Source organism: Odontesthes bonariensis, chromosome 17 (genome assembly GCF_027942865.1).
Source record: "Odontesthes bonariensis isolate fOdoBon6 chromosome 17, fOdoBon6.hap1, whole genome shotgun sequence".
NCBI lineage: Eukaryota > Metazoa > Chordata > Actinopteri > Atheriniformes > Atherinopsidae > Odontesthes > Odontesthes bonariensis.
This window is the reverse complement of record NC_134522.1, coordinates 11,252,225-11,271,368: the sequence shown is the minus strand read 5'-3', so window position 1 is coordinate 11,271,368 and position 19,144 is coordinate 11,252,225. Positions and strand designations below refer to the sequence as shown.

The 19,144-nt window shown below is 38.6% G+C and overlaps 1 protein-coding gene across 1 annotated transcript; it reads left to right on the top strand.

Moving 5' to 3' along the window:
• Positions 1 to 58: 58 nt before the first annotated feature.
• On the top strand, positions 59 to 14,004 carry LOC142366678 (CD109 antigen-like). The gene is made up of 33 exons (XM_075448633.1): positions 59 to 83; positions 282 to 297; positions 423 to 577; positions 659 to 687; positions 818 to 1,051; positions 1,161 to 1,283; positions 1,385 to 1,424; positions 2,141 to 2,222; positions 2,305 to 2,410; positions 2,524 to 2,650; positions 2,745 to 2,854; positions 2,945 to 3,136; positions 3,392 to 3,496; positions 3,575 to 3,637; positions 4,829 to 4,999; positions 5,111 to 5,263; positions 5,974 to 6,043; positions 6,172 to 6,277; positions 6,394 to 6,511; positions 6,611 to 6,724; positions 6,885 to 7,103; positions 7,305 to 7,446; positions 7,795 to 7,971; positions 8,183 to 8,264; positions 8,363 to 8,594; positions 8,755 to 8,926; positions 9,677 to 9,867; positions 10,092 to 10,247; positions 10,395 to 10,460; positions 11,052 to 11,191; positions 11,379 to 11,535; positions 13,141 to 13,243; positions 13,432 to 14,004. The coding sequence occupies exons 1-33, from the start codon at positions 59 to 61 to the stop codon at positions 13,632 to 13,634; spliced, it is 4,179 nt and encodes a 1,392-aa protein (XP_075304748.1). The 3' UTR covers positions 13,635 to 14,004.
• The last annotated feature ends 5,140 nt before the right edge of the window (positions 14,005 to 19,144 follow it).

Here is a 19,144-nt window from a genome sequence, read left to right as displayed (position 1 = left end):
TCTCAGCATGGATACGGTAACACTTTAATAGGGCTAGGAATTGTCTCTGAATAGACAGATGAGACTCATCCCTCTGGGCAAAGGTGATAATAATGTGAGAGCATCCCCTTCTCCAGGGAGGGGTAGTTTTGTCACGTGCACGACAGGCTGATTTAGATACATGAAGCAGTGGCTTTCAGTTTGGGGTCCGAAAGTGAAGCCTGACGTGTGACTGAAAGTGCAGCGGGACAAAATGAACAGGATCTGGACCCTGGTTGGGTTTTGTGTTGTTTCTGTTTCAGCACAGACTTCATCCAAGTAAGTGGTGTGGTTTGTGGGGAATGCAGTCATACATTTTTTTACCCTAAAAAAATCACTTTAAAGCAAATTAAGTCATGATAGTTTAATTCGTCAATAATGCTCCTTTCTTCACTCTATTCTAGTACCACATTGTTTCTGATCTCAGGTCCAGAGGTGGTACATGCTGGTACAACCACTCCTCTGGCTATCACTGTTTTTGATGACTTTCCTGGCCAAGTGACGGCTGAATTGACACATGGCAACACCAAAGTAGCCCAAACGGCAAACTTCCAAGGAGGTAATGCAACAATTATTCAAGAATTTATTGTAAGCTTGTTTTGACTTTGTAGATGGCTAAAACATCTTTTGTTTTTTTAAGGTTTGACCAGAGTCCTTACGCTTCCTCCTGTGAGTATATTTTCCTTTTCCTCCATCTTTATTAATTTAGAAAGTTATTAAAAGTGAGATAATAATTCTTAGAAATGATTTTAGGGTAAATCTGAAATGAAATCTAGAATGCTTCTAATAATCTCTCCAGATTCCCGGCTCTATATCGCAGAATTCCCTCTTAAACTTGACGGTGAGGGCCTACAAGACGGGCAGCCTAATTTTCTCCAACACCACCACCCTCGCCTTCAACCTCAGGAATGTCACCTCCTTCATTCAAACGGACAAATCACGCTACAAACCGGGGGACACTGTCTTAATCAGAGTAGTTTCTGTTCAGCTGGATAACCTTCCTTACAAAGGCAGATTGGACATTTCTCTACGTGTAAGTTTCTGCTTTCTGTTTGGAAGAACAAAGCCAGAGGACATCAAAAGATATTTCATCAGGTGTGTTGTCCCAATGGAGGCTTGACTGATGTTCCTTTGTCACACAGGATCCCAGTGGGAGCATTGTTGACAGGTGGGTGTCCACAGGGAATCTGGGGATTGTCTTGCAAGACTTCACTCTAACCCAGATGTCTCCTCTTGGGCGGTGGGAGATCACAGCAACAGTGAATGTAAGGTTGAAAAACAGTAAAGCGTTCACCTTTGTTTGGCCTTTGTATTTTGAACTGAACAGGAAACATCCCATTTTTTTCCTCCACCTTCCTCTTTATAGGGCGTGACTGATGAGAAAGCATTCATTGTGGAGCATATCGGTAACATTTCTACCAATTTATTGTTACATTTTCAGCCATTTTTTTTTTTTTTTAAATGGATTTGGAAGATTCATGGTCCCCAGAGGATGACTCAGATGATTTTTTTCCTGTACAGCCACAAAGCAGATGATGTCCGGTGTTCAGAGTGAATCATCATGATAACGATCAGATTTATTTACAACAGATATGGTGCAGGACTTTTTCTTTAGCAACACTTGTCATGGGAGGATTTCTGTAGGGGCCTACTAGGAGGAGGCCCATGGGCCCAAGGGTCCAGGGTTTCTGTTTGAACTGATTAATATTTGTTGTTAGTCAAACCTCAAAGAAGGAAGAAGAATCAAAACAATAGCTCCGTTTCTGTCCGCACATTCAAAAATGTGTTTTTCCAAGTTGTGCTTTAGAAAATGGATTGGAAGTGGGAGCCTTTAAAAAGACATCCTCAAAATGACTAAAGAGACTCTAAATTACTGAAAACAGCCTCTGAACATCATACTCGAGACATTTCAGTATGACGACATGATATAACAAGATCTACAGTAGATCTTTTGGATGAATTGACACAAAATGTTGTACAGGGACAGACATCAGCTTCCACAGCACTCTGTGTTACGATCGCTTCTAATTAACAAATGAATGTGCACACACCTTAAACAAAGACAGTGACAGAGGTAAAAGAAAACAATTGTTCCTGGTAATTTTACCACTTGCTTTTGCAGAGCATCTTCAATTTGGAGTACTGGTAAAGACTTCTTCACAGTTCCTCTTTGGAGATAACATTTCAGGATCAGTGAGAGCACTGTGAGTTCAGTTTGAATAATATTACACTTGAAGATGTTTTAATCAAGTATATAGTCATACTTTAGTATGTTTTTCCCTCTAGTTACCCCAGCGGACAACCTGTACATGGAACATTAGTTGTTAATGTCACTTTGAAGGCTCCTCCAAACAAAATAGCCTCTCTTTTCCTGCTTACTCAAACTAAAGAGGTAAGGTTTTAGTGTCTCTGCTGCTCATCTATTCATCAATAAACATAAACTGGAATCCAATTAGGATGGATCTTACATCAAGTTATTTAATGAAGTAATTTAATCTCTTTCAGATCTATGGGTCAACACAGTTTCTCTTCAGCAAAGAACAGATTCAAGCTCTAACCTTTCCATCAGATTTTAGCAGCAATGGTCATATTGCAGTGCACATTGCTGCCTGTGTTAATGACAGCTCCACAGGTATATATCTGTTTTAATCCAGTTTTGGCTCATGTATAATATTTATTTCAGTTGCGATGCTAAGCTGCAGAATTCTGTTTTGCTGTCTCTTTAGGATTTAAAGTCAACAAAACTGTTGAAGTCAATCTCATGCAGAACACATATCAGATGATGTTCCTCGACTATCCACCATCACTAAAGCCATCCTTGCACTTCTCTGCAAAAGTGATTGAATTTTTTTTAGAACTATGTTTATTTTACAGATAATCAAAACTATCATTCCTGAGATATTCCTGTCCTTCTTGCATTCCACAGCTTAAGATCACAAGATATGATAGAAAGCCTCTCAGCTTGTTGGAGCTCACGCACTCTGCAGTGGTTGAAGTCACTCAGGGAGTCTCTTTGAATGATATGGAAGCTACTACTCTTACATTTCCTGTGCCCGAGGATGGAAATGTCCACATTAAGTTTAAATTACAGGATCAAATAGTAATGCTTTTTGTTCAAGTGAGTATTCTGAGTCACAGTTCCTGGAAGCTTTTCCTCTGGGAAAGCTCTTTTCAGCAGTTTCATCGCATATAAGATGAGCAGTTTCAGTACATAAAGATTACATACATTAATGTTAAGAATAATAACAGAAGGAAATTTACATTATGTAATCTGAAGTGTAAGATTGTGTTTTTTCTGATTTTGAAAGAACGCATAAGGACTAAGGACATAATTTACAGAGCCCCAACTGAATTTTTTTGCTTGTAAATTCAGGCCAGATTCCAGTCCAGCGAGGAGACCCTGAGGGTCTACACTAACTACTCATCTCCGAGTGGCTCCTATATTCAGCTCTCCCCAGTCAACACATTACCTGCACAGGTAGCTCGAAACACATTTTGTACCATTAATGTCTGTATGGAAAACAAGGATAATACACATATTATCTTAAACTTTCAGATTGGATTTCCGCTTCAACTTAATTTGGAGAGCACCTTCAAACCAGTGACACTTCACTTTGTGGTATGAAAGTTGAAATCCATCAAATAATGCATGCAGTTCATCAGACAATTACCAATTTTCTTTCCCACAACAATGAAATACTGTGTCCACATAATGTACCTGGGAGAGAGTGTGTTTTCTATGGAGGAGAAATAAAGGTGATAATCATTTCAAGCTGATTTAAAAACTAACCGTAACCCAAATGCAGCATTTTGAATGTATTTTACAGATAAAAGGTAGTGGAAAAACAACAGCAAGGCCTGTAGTCTAAGTAGGGTGTTCTTAAATGTCCCTAATTGTCCATATACATGAACAGTTTGTTGTAAATTGCTTAATACGCCCACCGCTGTATGGGAAAACCTGGTTTTGAATAGATACTGTGAAAAAAACTAGTAGGAAGATGTTTGGTCTGTGGATTTCGATCATTTTATCTAGTTGTAAGAGTAATTGTACTATTGTGCATAATTAATTTGCTTAAAAAAAAAAGAGGAAATATACAAAATACTGAGAGAAACGGTTAGTTGAATGATAGCGTTATTTTTTAGCCTGGCATCACACACTGCAAAAGAGAAGGAGAGAAGAAAAGTCAGAGGCAAAGATTTTCAAATCTTGTGTAGATATCGCCATAATACAATAACTGTAAATTCTTTTGGCCAACATAATCATCCATCCATCCATCCATCCATTATCTATACCGCTGAATCCGTCGATCGGGTCGCGGGTGGGCTGGAGCCTATCCCAGCAGTCAATGGGCGAGAGGCGGGGTACACCCTGGACAGGCCGCCCAACATAATCATGTTGTGGAAATATAAAACTATGATAGTTCCATTACCAAGATGCAATATCTCTTTGACCATAAGAACATAAGACCATAATGTAAAATGAGTCTTGGCAGTCGTAAATTTATTCATATAACACATTTCTACATGACAATTAATGATATAGTGACTCTATAGATATAAACATATTCTTCCTAATTCTAGAAGCCTAGCCAGTACATCAACCATGTGGAGCTGAGACATATTTTTCTGGAAGAGAAGAAAAGTTTTAAGATGGATTTTTGTTTTCATTTTATTTTATTAAATTGAGTTTTTTGTTTTAACGGTCAACACATTTTTATGCACTTTTGCCACAATATGCAAGGAAGTTTTCATCTGGATGCAAAAAGTATAAATCTTCTCCTATTTATTTGTTTTTTTTTTGTATTTGTAGGTGAGCTCTAAAGGTCAGGTGGTGGCTGCCGGAACAAAAAACTCCTCCTCTTTGTCCCTGACACCGGCGCTGTCCTGGTCTCCCAAGGCCTCTGTCACCGTTTACTGCATCCTTTCTAACGGAGAGGTTACCACTGACACAGCGCACATACCTATCCATCAGCACAACCATGTATGGTAACTCATTGTTTTATCATGTGAATTATATTGTATCGTTCTAATAGTTCCATACAGTGATCTTGCTGGCTTCTCTGGTGATAGTTTGTTTGCCTAAACTCCACAGGTAACTCTGAACTGGAGCAGTGAGAGGGCCAAGCCCGGTGAGCAGGTGTCACTCACCGTGGCTGCTCCTGAATCCAGATTCCAAGTAGGAATCATGGTAATGGGGACACATGATGATGACCCCCAGTCTGATCTGGACTTTAAAGTGGAGCAGGTATAACAACTCTGTGGATTAGAAAAGCCCTAAAGGTCGACTCTTGTTTACAGTCCAAAATGTTAATATTAGTTTAAAATGGGATTTAGAATCACTTGATCAGAACTCTGAAGTGACATGCCGGCCTCGAGTAGATACTGTTTATATCAGCAAGCAAAAGCGTTAAAAATTAAGCTCTGAAACAGAAACTTCTGCTGACCTTTATCAGAAACTCACCTGTTTCGACACATGGCCCTTTTGTTGCTTTTATAACAAAGAAATCTCTCAAGTCATCGTAATCCCTTTAGGCTCTTTTCATAGTAAGATAATGTGAGTATTCAGAGTGTGGCCATTGAACCGGCTGCTCTAGATGTAACATATCTGCTTGCTTTGTTCAGAGGTGTTTTCCTTCTCTCGGAGCTGGAAATGTTACAGTTTTTGATTGCAGGACCTGAGGGATATGATGGCTGTAAAAAGGAGGAAACAAAGGTTCACCATATTTTTCCTTCTCCAAATATCTGGTGGCCTGTATTATGTGTAGTATAAAAGATTATTTAAAAACTGAGCCTCCTCAGGCATCGACAGAGCTGAGACTATTTTACAGGTTACATCACCTGACCTCTTTTTCATGGGTATTGACACCAAAGCGACATCTGAAAGTGGATCTCTTTTTCTACACGTCTAAAAACATGCTGATACAATATTACATGTTTTTTATTTTCACAATGCAGGTATTTAATCTCAAAATGCTGACCAATACAGGATTGTATACGGAAAATCAGAAAAATGGACCTAAAAATGGTAAAATTTGCTCTCGTTGGAAATTCCCTCTAGTGTTCATTTAGAATGTTGTCTTCACTCAATCATTTCAAAATGTCTTCATATGTAAACCCATTAAAATTTAATCTTTTTTGGATGGCTTTCACAAGGTGAAAATCTTCCAGAAAAGCGAGGAGATTATCTAATTGTGGAGAAATACTTGAGCCACTGGATGGATACCAGTGAATCCCTCCTGTGGTTCGACACCAATGTGAGGTGAGGGTTAAAAGTTGCACATGCTGGGAAAGAGTGATATTTTAAATGATCCATATCAGTTCAATGCAGGTGGTTGTTGAGATCGAAAGATGTTTTTTCCTATCGAAATCTTTCAGTGATAAGATATGGACCAGTGGAAAAATAACTGTGCCTGATGGCGTAATGTCCCTGAGAGCTGTGGCACTGGTGATGTCAGAGAACCTGGGTTTGGGCTTCACTCCTGTGCCACAAAAGGTAATAAAACCTCACCTCTATAAGACTGTGGTGTTTCTCGAGTGCTGTGCCATTAAAAGTAGATTTTCTCCACTAATCTGGTTCCATTCTCATTGACAGTTGACTGTATCCAAAGATTTTTCATTGTCTCTTGATGTCCCTCCACACCTTATCAGAGGAGAGGAAATTGTGCTGGAAGTAAACGTCATTAACCATTTAGAGCAGGACATTGAGGTATGTGAGATAGCTAAAATGAAACTGGAACAAGTCAATTATCCGGCTCTCTTTTTAGACGTCGATCCAAGAGTCTCACTGTTAGATCATTTACTTCTATCTCTGTTCTTACTGTTAAAAGTCCACGCTTTGTTCCATTACAGTATGTTTCTCTCTGTAGGTCATTGTGATAATAGCACAAAGTGAAGCCTTCAAGTTTGTTATGATGGACCGAGGGGATGGGTCTGTGATAAATGCCAAGAAACTCAGCTTAAAGAGACACATGTCTGCCTCAGCCCTGTTCCCTATAAGGTCTTTGGCTCTGGGCGAGATGGAAATATCAGTGGATGCTGTATCTAAGAAGGCCACAGGCGGCCTTGTTCGGAGAGTAATGGTGAAGGTATGACATATAAAAAAGAAACGATCATATCGATTCATGTAGTGCATGAAGTCTATGAAGTCTAACTAATTTGGGGTTGGATATAATAGGATTGTGAGGAATCTAAATGTGTATTTATACTTAATGCACTAAAAATTCCACTTGCTACGTGACATTTAGTTAATCCTGTAGTAACAGTGAACTACTTCCATGTTCCTGCAGCCTGAGGGAGTTGAACAGTCCTTCTCGCAGACTGTGTTCCTGGAGCTGGCACCAGAGAAGCTCAACAATACCAGATCGGTCTCCTTCTCTTTTCCACCACATGTGGTTCCAGGCAGCCAGAGAGCCTATGTAGCATTGGGTGGTACGTTGGCCATTTGCTCTCCCTGTTGTGTTAATTCTTCTCTTTTGAGTGACGACAATAGCCCTGGGTATACTGAATGTTGAAAAATGGTAGGGTAGGGGAAAAAGGTAGGGTAGACGTGAAACAGGAAAAATAATGGAAGGCAGACTTTGAAATCCGGCTAAGCTGTTTGGCTTCCCTTTGTTTTATTTCTTAATTAACAAACCAGTGATGTCACTTTCCAAGTGGTTATTTTGACAATCTTTTAGAGATAGTAAGGTCTGTCCTGTCTGCGGTGCTCTCCTGATAGAGAACATGTTGTGCAACAGTCAAATCCTTTCAACTTAAGACAACTAATGCTTTATACAGGTGATATTTTGGCTATGTCCATCAACAACTTGGATTCACTGGTTCAGATGCCGACTGGGTGTGGGGAGCAGAACATGATCCACTTTGCTCCAAGTGTCTATGTTCTCCAGTACCTGGACAAGTCAACCCAGGATGACAAAGAGATCAGGAGCAAAGCTTTGGAATATCTGACAAAAGGTAAGCTGGCTTCAGTCACCGACTATTTTATATGCGCAGCGTTTTATATAACAGTTATTTTGAGTTCTTTATGTGACATAACATATATGGAATGATAATCTCCAGGATTTGATTTATGGTTCTTTCATTCTTTTTAGGCATTTATTAATATTTTCAGTGTCATGACACAGTTAATTTAAGATTTTATATTAAGTTGTATTTTATGCTGTAGGATATCAAAAACAATTGTCCTACCAACGAGATGACGGTTCCTTCAGTGCTTTTGGATCGAGCGACACCTCTGGCAGCACATGGTAGGTCATGGTGGGTTCATGCATCGAGTCTTCAGTGTAGATTCATCTTTGCCTCTGACTCTTCTTCTCTCCTCCCCTCTTCCTATGTTTGGAGCCAGGCTGACAGCCTTTGTGCTCCGGTGCTTCATTCAGGCTCAACCCTACATGCAGGTAAACCAGACGCTCCTAACCAGAGCCATGACTTGGCTCCTGAAACATCAAAGGCCTCAGGGGGACTTCATCGAAGGCGGCAGGCTAATCCACACTGAGATGCAGGGAGGGCTGGATGATGGCCCAGTGGCTCTCACTGCTTACGTGCTACTGGCATTTCTGGAGGACGATACCTATGCAGTGAGTTAGGAGCACAATGTGTGTCAGTAAAAAGAGCTGATTACACTTTGTAATTGATCTAAAATTCTTTTGTAGTTATGCCAACTGGGAAATGTAGATTTGACTCTTTAGAACACATTGAGCCACACAATGAGCTTTTGTCTGGTTTCTCTGTTTAAAGGAAATGCATGAAGACAATGTGTCTCAGGCCCTGAGGTACCTGGAGAGCAAAGTGTCCAGTGGTGTTGTCAGTAACTACAGCCTTTGTTTAGTGGCTTATGCTTTAGCTCTGGGAAACAGTCCTGTGGCTGGGAAGGCGCTCACTGAGCTCATCAAGAGAGCTGACTACACAGGTGAAACGTTTTCTGTTGTTCTACTTTTTTATTCAATCTCATTTCATTTAATGTTATATGTATACATGCCAAATGTAATAAGATATTACATTAGGCATACACAAGCATGCATGATATATTATGTTATAGCTTGGTTCAAAGAATTTAGTGATTATTTTAACACCAGCTTAAACTGAAATTTACCAGAATTTTCATGTCGTGTTTTAATGAAATCCGAAATATAAAAACTTTGTGGCTAAAACTCACAAGATGCCAGAATATCTTTCATAACTTTTACTTTCAAATGTTGGTTTTAGTGGGCCTTCCCATAGCTTTCTACCACAAGGAGTCGAAAAGGTTTGCGTTCAAGATAAAAGCTGATGTTGTAGCTGTATATAAGCCCCAAAGACCAATCATTTTAAGCCTTCAATGTCCGTTTGATAGAGCACATTTTTTGTGACTATTCTATCTTGTGGAAAATGGAAGAAAGCCTTCTTGAGCCATCTTTTACCATGAAGTGGTAGTTCAACCATTTTTTGAAAAAGAAACATTAAAAAGAAAAAAAATTTCACGAGAGTTTTCACCTTTTCAACCCATTTGAACTAAATGTTGCAGCCCATTTTTATCCTTCAGCTGCAGATACTCAAACAAAAACAAGATTTCTACACAATGTTGGCGGTTAGAACCTAATGTCAGAATGTACTTTTACCCATGTGGACAATATGCAATCAACCTCATTGGTTGATTAAATCTGTCTTTTATTTTCTAAAGATGGAGTCATGATGTGGACATCCTCTGCTGGTCTGAGGTCACATGACTGGCAACCACACTCGACACAGATTGAGATGGCCTCCTATGTGCTGTTGGCTTTATTTAAGCGTGGCAGCTTTATTGAAGGCATTGCACTTATGAAGTGGCTTTGTACTCAGAGGAACCATCTTGGGAGCTTTAGGACCACTCAGGTGAGACTAGACCTTTTGTTAGTTTTTGAGGAACTGATCTTTGCACTATAAAGCAGAACATTGAATACGAACTATATAAAAACTGGAGACATTTGCTTGCATAGTAAATTTGTCTCAACCCCAACTTGGTATCATATTGACAGAATATCCCCCAACTTTGTGCAAAATTTCATAATATAAATGTTGATATAATCCAGATGTGTTTTGCCTCTGTTTTTCTGCAGGACACTGTAGTTGCCCTCCAAGCTCTGGCTTACTATGCTGCATTCAGTGGAGCCAATGCCATTGACCTCAGGTTAAATATATCTGCGCCGACATCTTCATTTGTGTCACTCTTTCAAATCAACTCCACTAACTATCGGATCTATCAAAGCCAAGAGGTAGCAGAGGAATACTTTTCAGTGGAAACTCACTGTTTATTCATTAATTGATTAGATCAATGCTTTATATGTGCTGTATTAACTGAATAAAATCCCTACAGAGGTATAAATGATACACTGTAATCACCTCATTTTTTTATTTCTTAGATCAATGCTGATAAAGATTTACCTCTAAATATATATACAGAAGGAAGAGGATTTGCCATATTTCAGGTAAAGTTAAATAATATATATCAGTTTTTCTGTGCTTTTAAAATGGCTTTGACATAACATGGGTTAACTTTAAGATGCAGATGATACTATTTCCACTTTCCCCTGAACAGCTGTAATGTTTCGTACCTTAATCATGTTTTGCTCAACAGACAGTTAAGAGCTTTAACCACTGGAGCATGACCTGGATACATTGATGGCAGCAGCTGTGCATGATAGCTTCTCCCAGAACAATGACCCACATTATAAATGCTAAATCAAAGCAGCAGATGCCAATATATTATGATAGTGGACTCCTGGAAGTAAACATCTGGAATGCGGACTTTATTTATCTGCTTTCAGTGTATCTATTTTAACATCACTCAAGAGAACAGTGACAAGAGTATTTTTTTTTTCACAGTATTCAGCTTAACAAGCTTATTTTTTTTTTTTTTAAACGCTCTTATTTTAAACTTTGTGTTTTTAAGCCCTGTGTAACTTTGCACATTTGAACAATTTGCTGAAACGAAGTCAGCAAACATTCAGATTGAGTGCAAAAAAACTGTTGATTTCAGCTCTTTATCACATTTAAATAATCTCCATGATTTCATTCAGCTGAACGTTTTTTACAATGTGGAGAGCGAAGCATCTTCGCAGAACCTCGAGCAGGCCTCTGACGGGGAAACGTTCTTATTAAAGGTTGATCTTACCGTGGACAGTGACAGCAGTCACATGACGCTGTCTGTATGTACCAGGTAAGAACAACAAAGCGGAAATGTCAATTTAAAATAAACTCTTATTTAAAATGTATTGATAATCTCATCCCGCGACCCGATCGACGGATTCAGCGGTATAGATAATGGATGGATGGATGGATGATAATCTCATCGTGTTGGATTGCATGTGTGTAGAGTCATGATGTTTTGTGTTTGCTCTCTTTAGTCTAAAGGAAAATCAGGCAGTGGCTCATACAGGTATGGTGATACTGGATGTGAGCATTCTGAGCGGTTTTTCTCTTTTTCCTGGAGTTGCTGTCCAGGCAAATTTCATTAAGAAGGTGGAGAGAACTCCAGAGAAAGTCATCTTGTACCTGGATTCAGTGAGTGTTTGTCTTTCCTTACCTTTATGTGTTTTTTTAGTCTCATTCTAAAGCATTTGCTATCTCAAAAATAGACTGAATATGAAAGATAGACATAGGATGAGGTCTGAAAAATAAAGTCAGTGTGAAAGTGTCTTAGATCTGTTCTCGTTCTAATTTCCAGCACTGCGTGAGTCCTGTGGTTGGTGAATTATACAAAACCCTTTATTATCTGATCAGTTATCTTCATCTTTAGTCTGAAGTCTTTTTCAATGTACCATTATATACAGTTTGTAATGTATGTTATCCTTCAGAGAAAAGCAGATGATAAAGATAGAAATACTAAGGGGCATTTACACTTTTCATGGTTTCACCCATCATTCATGACTTCTGGTTTCCAAAAAAACTAAATGGCAGTGGCTGCAATGCTATACCCAAGGCTTTGAAGTGGTAGAGCACAAACCGGCGTGTGTTGCCTGAATAGCTTTGTTGATTGTTTAAATAGTCTATGCTAAAAACAACCAGCATCATCCCTTTAGACCCACAAAAGTAGCCATCTAAGCAGGAATGTCTTACCAACCCTGAAGTTTGTTGCTCTTTCTATACTTTCTATTATTTAAAGTTTTACTTTAATCCAAACCTCACCACCAGATAAAAAACAGCAGTTTTCTTTAAAAGATATGAATAAGAATCTACAACTTGAAAATCCCTTACATCATTTTGTGTGCACTGGCTCCCGCTTGTGTTATCAAAACAGCTGCGATTTGCTGAAGAATGGATTCCACATAAGACTTCCTGTAGTAACAACCTCAGAGACCTTAGCAGCAGATTTTTAGGAGTACCAAAAATGACTAAATGGAGTCGCCATTTATGAGACTTGTTTTTAAAGGGCATCCCAGAGAAGCTTTTTTCTGATTTGATGCCAAGCGATCATCTTTAATTCTTTGTCATACTTATAAATTCCATCATCAATTAGTCCTTATCCCACTGAAACCAGGGAAGTTCCTATTCCTATCGTGGTCAACAATATTGCTTAGAAAGGTAGTACAGTATATGTCAGAGAAGCATAGCCAAGAACCCAAGGTTTAGCAGCAGAGCTTTGTCCAGAGCATCACATTGACTCTGCTGGCTAGCCTTCTTTCATGGTGCATCCTGTTTCCATGCAAACTCCTCCAGCTGCAGTACCACGGGAGTTTTTTGACATATTTCTAAAGCCAGAATAAAACTTTTTCAGCAGTTTGTGCAGGTGGAGCCTGTCTCTGTAAATGAATCTAAGGCACCCATGACCCACTTCGGGTCACTGATTGCTCATCTCTGGACCACATTTGGTTGCACAGAGAACACACAATCAGTTTTACAGATGCTCTGACCCAGTTTTGTATCCATCACCTGATCAAAGTCACAGAATTCTTCATGTTTATCCTTTTTCCTGCATCCAGCACATTAACTTCAAAAATATGCTTCCTGCATAGTAATTAGTCAGTGCTATTTACGTAATAGTAGTTTTAGTGTGTGGTTAATCTGTGAATACATGCTCAAAATATATTTAAAAAGTCAAATAACTTTTAACGCTGTGAGCAACAATTCTTGTATTATATAACTCATATTTTCTGACATCATTTGCAGCTCACCAAGACAGAGGTTTGCATCCAACTCCCTATGGTCAGACATTACAAGGTGGCCAGTGTAAAGGATGCCATGGTGCAGGTTTATGACTACTATGAACCAAGTGAGTACAATTGCAAAAACTTATGTAACTTTTTTGGGGGACACTATGCATTTATGTTAAATCATTTTGTTATCTCAAACCTAAACCTGAAACACAGAATGTTCCTTTGGCTGTGATGCTATCAAAGTTTGTTGTAGACTGTGATAGACGCAGAGTTTGACGCAGCAATGTCATTATGATATTTTCAGCGAGGAAAGCAACACGCTCATACAACTCAGACATTCTTCGCAACACGGACTCCTGCTTCTTCTGTGGTGAATACTGTGCACTCTGTTGGCCGGGAATCACAATCACAGTGAACCCGCCACTGTTATCTAAAACAGTTAGCGGAGCAACCTTCAGCTTAAGTTGCCTGTTTCTTGGAGTCACTGCGTTTCTTTTTCTAGTTTGATTGGATGAAGACTTCACAAGTTTACTGTGTTTTGTTGTTATTTTATAAATCAAGCTGATCAAAAATGATTGTCCTTAGAACTCTATCACTGTGAAGTTCATTAATTTATGCAAAGCATTTTTGAAAATTATATACATTATGAAGCAAAAAAAATCAATTCAACCAAATCTTTTAGTCTTTTAGTTTCCATTCCTCAAATGTTTCCATGTATTGACTGTACTAAAACATTTAATAAAGAACTGAAACTGAAGGATGGATGGCAGGAGAGCAAATGAAGGCGATTTATTTCTATCTTCCATATGTGTCCTGTTCTCACACTTTTGGCAGAAGACAGTTAAGTTTGGTTCACTTATTAAGTAATGTTATATATCAGGAGTCAAAGCAATTGAACTCATGAGTTAGCCATTAGCTGGAAAGCAGATTCATAGAATAATCGTTTTGTATTCTTTTTATATCTTCATACTGCATGATATGTGTCTGAGTTACAATGTCAATATGGCAGAAGGGGGTGGATATGCTTTAGAGTGAGATAAAGCCTACTTTATTCTTCTGTTTTATCATATTACTGTGAGTAGGGGGAATGCATACCAACCTACAGAAGTATGCAGAGCGAACACACAGATGGAAGTCATCTCCAGTGAGAAACCAGGCTTGACATCAGTGACAGTATCATGAAATGTAAATGCTGTTGGTAAATTTTGCCCTTTCTTGCTCAATGCATGGCATATTTTGTAAAAAAAATAAAAACTTATTTTTGTTCTTCTGAACATTTCACTTTAAAAGTGGTCATTATGCTTAAATTAAAACATGTCCTGCTGACATTTGCTTGACAAGCCGAACATGAAAATGAACCTCTTTTTAGGGACGCCACATTCTGCTTTTCTAAGTACATCAGTAGTTAATAGTCCTAATCTTTTGTGTTTTAAAGGAAATGCATGTCTGGGTTTTATGAATTGCTTATTTTATATGCTCTAAGGCAAAGTAGTTTCCATGTTGGGCCAATACAATGTTTTGTTAATTAGCAAAAGCAGAGATGGGAAAGAGAACTGTTGGTGTTACTCAAAAAGCAAATACAGTATTCACACACCTTAAACCTTTGACTTCTTTTGCGTGTAATTAAAGTTTACAGCTTGTGTGTCGTAGGATCATTTCCTTTGCATTATTCTCTAATTGAATATAAGCAAAGTAAGCTCTACAGGAAAAAAAAAAGAAAAGCTAAATATATTTCTAATTGTAACAGGTGCTTTGTTTAATTGGATGGAAGATACTTTTGGTACTTCCATCTTCAATAGAGAATTAATTGTGAATATTTTGTCTTGAACTTATTCACCCTGCTTCTTATATTGTTTTCAGATGTTACAGTTGTGTGTCATTATGTTGTATATTGCATGTTGCTCTGAGTGTTAGTGCAAAACAGTAGCTTAACATGAAACTTAAACCAGAACCTGGACACCTCTTGCCAGCTACCCTACAGCTGTTCAATACAGATCCCATAAAAAGCTCAAAAGCTGCAGTTCTGAATCTACAAACACTAGATGGCAAGCTTGGTATCATAATAGTGATGGCCTCAAAGCTTCGGTGAAAACTTTTGAAAACATACATGCGTGGATCACATTAGAGGAAAGAAATCTCTATACTAAACACTTTACATGTGTTTTAATTGGATAACTTTGCCATCACTAATGAATATAACAAGTACAAAGTGAGTAACCACCAGTGTTTGAGTGATGTGAAAAAGATAGCCCTCCCCCTTTCAGTTTTGAACTTTTATGAATCAGGATATAATAAAGAATCATCTGGTCCATACCAGATGTTATAGTTAGGTAAATAAAACCTGAGCTGATCTCATGAATGTGTCATCAAATATGTAACAAATAATTAAGCAAAATGCAGAAGCAGTTTGTTAAAAACTAAGTACCATTTCTGCTTCTGTTGGAATTAAGAAGATAAGTAATCAAATCAATCCAAATCAAATGCACTTTATTATCTGGTTATCAGCAGGTGTGTGCACCTCTATAAAAGCAGTTTGATGGTCTGGAGCATGCAGGTGTGTGTTAACACAATGCCAAGGAGGAAAGACATCTGCAAGATCTTAGAGAAGCAATTGTTGCTGCCCATCAACCTGGGAAGGGTTACGAGGCCAAAGATGCGGAAAACATTCAAGAGAGTTGCCAATCTTTCCAGGAGTGGCCATTTCAGCAAGTTCACCCTAAGGTCGGACTGTGCAACGCTCTGAGAAACTGCGAAAAAGTCCAAGAGCTGCATCACACCCTCGTCAATTAGCGTGTCAAATGTTTAAGTTCAAGATGGTACGATTAGAAAAATACTGAACGGCATGTTTTAAACTGTTACCATGAGAAAGACTCTTCTCTCTAAAAGGCAACACAAAAATAGCCTTTGGAAAAGAATTCTGGAGCAAAGTTGTTTTACACAGACAAGATCAAAGTGGAGATGATGCACAGCAACAAAAATTATGAATATTAGTGCACACACCCCATACCAACTGTCAGGCACAGTGGTGGAGGGGGGATAACTTGTGCTTGATTTGCAGCCACAGGACCTGGGCGTCTTACAGTCATTGAGTCGATCGTGAAAGTCCTCTCTAGAAAAAAGAAAGTAAATCAAGGTGTTGAAATGGAATGAAATTAATGAACAGAAGCAACAATAAGAAGAAGAGTGAACCAAAATTCCTCCACAGTGATGTGAGAGACTGACTGAAAATGATTACATTAAGTTGTTGCTGCTAAAGGTGGTTCTTCTGAATTATGGAGTGTACTTAGTTTTTCCACACACAATGGCTTTATTGTCTTATTTTTTGTTAAATAGATGATAACATAGTATAATATTTCCCAAATTATAAAACCTGGAAAGGAAAAAATGTTTTCAGCTATGACCTGACATGTAAAACTTTAGTTCTGAATATTTTTTCACATGACTGTACGCTACCACTAGATTTATTACTTTTAAATGTTTGTGGGTGTGTACTTTGTTTTCTCTTTGGTACTTCTTATAGTGCAATCACCAGCTTTACTGACACCTACTGGTGTCCTATTGGGAAGCAAACTGTAGTCCTAATGAAGAAAATTATATTTATGAGGCAAGTGGGTAAGAGTGGGATTAAGAGTAAAGTGTGAATGAAAACTGGGTGCAGATTAGGGGATTGTTTAGGCTGTCTACAATGAATAGTCTTCAGTGCAATGTCAGAGCAAGGTTTCCTATGCAAGTTTTTGTTTGTTTGACTGCGCCTCTGAATATGTATTCGTGTGAGATAACCGCACATGCAAAGGTCATGACAAACGAACCTTGCAAACCTGGGTCCTCCCTGTAGGTCAAGCTACAAAAACAGACAGTCAATCAGTCGCATACAATGGTCATGGTGTCATGCAGTCACTATGTCTGAGGGTTGACAACCACATAAATTCAATGGCCTTATCTGACAGATAGCTTAGGTTAAGTGCAGTGAAAGTATTAAGAGAACTCGAGCCTTCCTCAGCATAAAGGTTTGTGTGGGGGGAGAAGATTTATGTCTGTACAGAGCATTTATCTTTCACTACTCCGCCATGAAGTTGTAAAGAGCACCATGAGATAATAAAGGAAGAAATGTAAAATCTTCTTTGAAAATAAAAAGGCTTTTATAGAAATCACTTAAATGTTTATTCAGATGTTTCTGGAGCTTGTGGTTAGCCCGCATCATGGCAAAGACAGCACTGATGTCTGTACTCTTAAATCAGGTCCATTAAGTGTGAAGACATTTATAACACTCGTTCTCGTCAATGTCGCTGTTCAAAGAATTATTTAGGCAACACGCCTTCCATTAAGGAGGTGCAGATGGGATAAACAAAGCGAAGGAGATGATTATTTATGACTTTCATCTCCCGACGGGAGGGGTTAGTAACATTTAATATTGTTGTTGGACTCACTGTCAGAAAGCAAGAAGAAGTGCTTGTTTTGTTCTAATAAACAATTAACATTGACAGCAGATTTGGAGTGGTTCGTATTACGTGAGAGAAGTCTCTTTTTTTAAAAACAGATTTTGTCAAACATGTGCATCAAATATAAAGTTAGACTACTTATATCCATGTAGAACCTTTGTTCACCCAGCACTGATAGATGTGACTTACAAGGATATATTGATAAGAGGTATAGTAACAACTTTAACAATTTACTATAATGTGATAATATGATAGTAATATATGATAGTATATGATAATATGATAGTTTGTGTGACTGCTGTTACCCAGAGTCCGATGATATGGACAGGAAGTGCTTTTGGCAAGTTTGCTTTATTTCACTAACACATGTATCTAAAAAACAGAGGTACTAAATTGCTCCCTATGGCCCTGCTGCAGATTACATCAGTAGGAAAGAATCACCATCACAATCAACAAGCACATCCTATGGAAAGCTATTGTAGTTTGAGTCATGGAGCTGCTACAACGACACAGACGAATCAAAGGGAAAATCTCTAACTCCCAGGCGATGCTACCTAAATGGCCCCCTATGTCAACTAGGACGAGGATGACTCATTTTGTTTGGCCAGTCATACTTCATTCACTGGGAGAGTCATGGAAAATCCGTTTGCGCTTCTATCCCACCCACTGGGAGAGTACATATACACAACCCCCCGGTGACCTTGTGCTGACTAGGCCAGACAGACAAATCTGTCCTGAACAGCAACACAGCAGAACTGACTGTTAACATAGACAATCACTGTGGTGTGATCCTCTCAGGAAGAGATGAGAGGACTCTAGGAGTCTGGATCATGATGTGTCACCACCAAAGATTATGTTTGGGGGATTATTGTCCGCATGTACATGCACATGCAAGTGTTATCCCCTTGGGTGAATCACTGTCTCTTAATGTGTCATCAACTGTTCATCAACATCTGTCTTTCTCTGCATCTTTGATGTTTGTGTAACTATGAGCTGTTACAAGCCTAATGGGAGATTAAACCAAACATTGTGGCTCAGATACAGAAACCTATCAGACTGTCTGTCTGGACTTTTCAGTCACAGGTGCTCATAGTGGAAAACAATTGTCCAAATGGTAAAATCTACATAAACTACGGTATGTAAAATCCAAGGTGGTGTCCTTCCCTGGAGTGTTGCTGTTCTCCCAGAAGATGTAGGAATGAGTTAAGATTAGAAAACCATATCCAGACTGAAAGATCTCAACAACTGTTGGGAAGAAACAGAAAAAAAACTGGGAAATTTTGTGCAGACATTAGTGTTGCGCTGATGACAAATCTACATGAGCTACTATCAAGTTTAAATATCTCCTCCCACACTGGATGGTTTCCCACAAAATATGGCACAGATAATTATGGTTTTCAGGCGATGAATCCTAATTACTTTAATGATGATATTCACACTTTCTCTGTCAAGCAGACATGGTGTTAAAATAGTGAATATTACAGATATATTATCGAATCAGGCACTGGATAGTTGAGAGATCTTGTGACTTTCAAGACTGTGTAAATTCAAAGGCTGAGACTGCATCTTATGAGTTGA